Raw genomic sequence first — 4,832 nt, 5'->3', positions numbered from 1 at the left:
GCCAAGGTCAGGGTACTGATTGAGGAGAGGTGCCTGAGGCATGGGGTAGGAACACAGGGGTAAATGGAGACTAATATCTTGATTTCTTCAATTCCCCTGATTCTCTTGACCTGTAAAGTGGTTTATTCTTCCTTGTTAAAGTTTAGCTCTATACTCTAGGTAGGAGATACTGCAGATATTTCCGTGATGCAAGAATCTACCGTACATACCATGTATTTTTTGTCATAACTGTCTAATTTCCTAGTTGAAAAGGGTCTATTAGTATTTATTAATGGGAGTCAGGAGAGTATATATTTGATTGGATTCTGAATATGCTAGATCAAGATGAACAAAACAGAAAGTGGTATGATAAATGGGAAATGAGTTTAGTAATGTAGGAGAATGCACCACTCCCATGTTGTACAATTGAACTCACCAAGGACTCTGGAAGGATGGTGCTAACAGGCCATCAGGATGACTCCTAGAAAGTTGGGGAAAGTGCTCATCAGAATACTATGAAGTAAAAATGTCAGAAATTTCATGGAGGTGTGGTAGGAAAAGGGATCAGAGGTCTCCAGAATTGGTTGAGTAAGGAAAGAGTATACATAGAACTCCTGGAAAACCCACCAGACAAACATTTTCCACAGGAAGACCCAGAAGCTGGTCATTTTACTAAACCAATAGGATGTGCTATGAGAATGACAGCACTGTTATGGAGAAGTTTACTGGCTTTTCTATACCAGTGGCAGGGAATGCTGCTGCAGCACTTGGCTACTTGATAACAAAGGTAATAAGAAGATCTGATAATAACAGAGACTGCATATTAGTGATTATTTATCAAGGAAATGTATGTGTGACTGTTGTGGTAAACAGCAAGGGCTGCTTATCTGCAAAGAGATATGGAGATGATTAATAAAACATGATATTCTGGGAGTAAGGTAAATGGTAATCAAATAAAATTTTTTAATGGACATTACACCACAAATTCCTGGGTAATGTTGAGAAAAGGTAGCCTCCCTAATAAAAAATCATGGTCTCTTGTCCATTTTTTGTCTCTGCACCTCTGGAATATCCAAAAGTAAAGCTAGCAGAAAGCCGGTAGAGATTCCTGCAGTTTCACTCTGAAAGAACTTAAGATCATCTATTTGGGAAATGACCTGTTGTGAAGACAGACTACTTGAGTACTATGAAATATGTTAGGGTTAGTTGATAATGATATCTGGATATCTGTTGTCATGACTCTTCTGCTAGATCAGCTAACAAATGGAGCTCTGGCTTAGACTGTGAAATCTCCCTTGTAATCCTGACCTCAACCCCACATTCTCTAACTAGAATAGGTATAAGTGCTACCACAAGGGGAGGGCTAAATGTAAGCCACTGAATCACTTTCTCCTTCCTTCCTTATAAACTCAGTTCAAACAGCAAATCCAAATGAAATTGCATCTCTGAGGAATGGTAGAAATTGATGCCACCCTAAAAACCCCTGAAGGATGCAAGGGTTGAGTTTTCATCACATACTCACAAATTTAGCAGTTTTCTACTTAAAAGAAATAACTGCATGCTGAAGGATTATAGTGGGGTATGGTGAACTCAGTCTAGCAGTAACCAAACTCATACTAAAGCATGTTAGCATCAGTTTAGGTACATGGTGTGTAGCCATCTATATGAGAAGCGGATAGAGGTGTTAGAGGAAGGCAAAGGGGGTTTGGCTCATTATGTGGATACAAATTGAATATGAACTGCTGCTGTATAGAGAGGTGTCAGCAAAAGACAAAATGAGAGTAAACCTATGCTTATACAAGTATATATCTCAGATGGAAAGCAATAGCCTAAGGTAGGAATAGACACAGTTACTATTACCCCATTAGGGTGTGTCTTCCCTCTTGAGTTAATCCTCTCTGGAAATATCCTTACAGGAATATCTTCTCAGTGATTCGAACTCCAATTAGGTGACAATTAAAATAAATTATCATATGATTAAATGTTGCTAGATTGAGGATGGAAATCTAGGAAAGGTTGTTTTCCGGTTATGGATGATGAATGGATAAAGCATCAGTGTAGTCTGCTAAATGCATATGGACTATGGGCTATCTCATCAGAACACGAGAATCTGGGTCATCCCACCAACTCAGTTACTTCAGTTACTATATGCTCTACATAAAGATGAATAAAATAACAAATAAGGAGTAGAGGACAGGAAAACAGTGATGAGTATTCGCTATGATCTTGAGATTAGGTTTTAGTTGATTGAGTTAGAGTCCAGTTGCTAATCAAGATTAGTCATCACACCTAGTAAAGCTGTTTCCAATATGTGACGTTAGTGAATTGAGTGACCATGAGCAATAGAATGAACAGCTCCTAATCTATCCCATCTAGGTGCCCGTTCGTGACTGGCAGGTTATATATTCTAAAGATGCTCATGGAAATAAGTATCCTATCCTGCACACTCATTCTTTGCCAATGAGGAATGGGAGGACTCTCAGTGTCATCCCTTTGTAACTGCCTCACCGGATGGCTATGATGCATTGAGTGAAGCACGGGTAACACTTGAGGTTAGATTTGCAAAGCAATTGCTATTTCTGCCAGTCCTCTTTCCTTCCTTCCTCTCTCCACTCCTCTCCTCTCCTTGCATGTATTCTTTTACACCTTCCCCTCTTCCTTCTAATTTTTTTCTACCCACCCCCCCTTGTCAATGGAACACAGGTACCACACAATGATCAAACCCTGGCTACTTAGATGAGCCACATGTAGATGTTCTGGAGTTGAAGAAAAATGTTATTCTTGATACATTTGAAAGAGAGCAATATCCTTATAAGGTTCAACTCCAAGGAAGAGCCAGAGATGGATAGTTAAAGAACAAGGTGAGTGTGGACAATTCCTAAGAGATAGGGCACTTCTTTGCCAAGCTGATATACCAGGATTTCTGCTGAAAGAACAGCAAGGGTGATGAGGTCCTAAATATAGAAAGTGAAGAATTTGATGAGCTAGCAAAAGTGAAGGGTTATTACTAACCTGATGCAGTAGGATTCTCACTCTCATTAGATGGTGTAGAAGTGACCACAGAAGCCCAGAAAACAAGGTCTACTTGAGAAGAGACTTCACAGCAGACGAATTAGGGTTTAGTCAAATAACTAGTCTGTCATTGGCTAACGGTCTCAGGTAGCAAAACTAGAAGACAAAGGCACGAGTGAATTTTCTGAACATTTTAAACAGCCAGTCTTTCAATCTGAGTTTCGGCCTCAGGCCCCACTATGTTCTTTCTAAGTCACAATAAACAAAATTTCTGATGGACAACAAATGATCATTGTTTTAAGACAGTAAGTTTTACATTAATTTACTATGTAGTGGTAAATAATTACCATGATTGGACTCTGTATATAAGCCTAGTGCCTTGTGCCTAAAGTAATAAATAAGGCATTCATTTACCTAAATGTGAAAAAGTATAAATGATTTCATCTCTAGGGATTTCCATTTTATCAAAAGATGTTTAGATTTGGCCCCTTCTTAGGTCAGACTGTATTACGTAGCTGCTTGATACAGTTCTACAAAAGCCAGCTCTCCCACCCCTTGCCTTATTCAGAATAACCCTAAAGGGCCAGGTTAGCTTCATTCCAATAGCCTGAAATCTCTGCTCAAAATGCACATACTTTTTGTCTTCCTGGTCCTGTTTCTCTCTTTTGCAGGTAGTCCTATATTAGTGGGTCTGAGATATTAGGGTTTCCACAGGAGATCCTACACTGAAAAAGAGAAGAAGCTGAAGCTTTGACGGTGCCAGGGTCAACTCATCCCCTAATTCAACTCCCACAGTTCTGATCATTTGTCTTTCAGCAAAGTCTACATGTGCATATTTTCTAGCTTTGTTTCATCTTTTCTTAAAAAAAATAAAAGTCGCTTCCCTCGGATGTGGCTGAGCTGAGGCGCGCAGCCGGGAGACTCTGCAGGATCCGCGCCCGGAGCATCTGAGCGGTGAACTCTTCAAGTCTTCGATTTAAAAAAAAATGGCCTCCAATAAAACTACATTGCAAAAAATGGGAAAGAAACAGAATGGAAAGAGTAAAAAAGTTGAAGAGGCAGAGCCTGAAGAATTTGTGGTAGAGAAAGTGCTGGACCGGCGTGTAGTGAATGGGAAGGTGGAGTATTTCCTCAAGTGGAAGGGGTTCACAGATGCTGATAATACTTGGGAACCAGAAGAAAATTTAGATTGTCCAGAATTAATTGAAGCATTTCTTAATTCTCAAAAAGCTGGTAAAGAAAAAGATGGTACAAAAAGGAAATCTTTATCTGACAGTGAATCTGATGATAGCAAATCGAAGAAGAAGAGAGATGCTGCTGACAAACCAAGGGGTTTTGCCAGAGGTCTTGATCCTGAACGAATAATTGGTGCCACAGACAGCAGTGGAGAATTAATGTTTCTCATGAAATGGAAGGACTCAGATGAGGCAGACTTGGTGCTGGCAAAGGAGGCAAATATGAAGTGTCCTCAGATTGTCATTGCCTTTTATGAGGAGAGGCTGACTTGGCATTCTTGTCCAGAAGATGAAGCCCAATAATTGTTTGCATATATATATATATATATATATATGTATGTATGTATGTATGTATATATATATATATATATATATAAAATCTGGATCTTGGGTTTTGAATTACTAGTATAGAAAAAATAACATTCTAATGAAAATCGAGTTTGATGTGCTGGTTTTGAAAGTATTGATAGTAGTTGGGATATTTTTGGTTTTTGTTTTGCATCAAAAGGCACTGACTGATTCCTTTGGGCAAATAAAAGCTTTCTGTAGTTGCTTCCTTTCACAATAGAATGTTTGATAACCATGTTGTATTTCCTCGGCTTTGAA

General features: G+C 39.1%; 1 protein-coding gene across 1 annotated transcript; it reads left to right on the top strand.

Annotated features, from left to right (window-relative positions):
- Positions 1-3,876: 3,876 nt before the first annotated feature.
- On the top strand, positions 3,877-4,544 carry LOC113837793 (chromobox protein homolog 3). Its single transcript, XM_027433439.1, has one exon. It carries the CDS (start codon positions 3,978-3,980, stop codon positions 4,527-4,529), a length of 552 nt encoding a protein of 183 aa, XP_027289240.1. The 5' UTR covers positions 3,877-3,977; the 3' UTR covers positions 4,530-4,544.
- The last annotated feature ends 288 nt before the right edge of the window (positions 4,545-4,832 follow it).

Source organism: Cricetulus griseus, chromosome X (genome assembly GCF_003668045.3).
Source record: "Cricetulus griseus strain 17A/GY chromosome X, alternate assembly CriGri-PICRH-1.0, whole genome shotgun sequence".
Classification (NCBI taxonomy): domain Eukaryota; kingdom Metazoa; phylum Chordata; class Mammalia; order Rodentia; family Cricetidae; genus Cricetulus; species Cricetulus griseus.
This window is presented reverse-complemented; position numbering and strand designations above follow the sequence as displayed.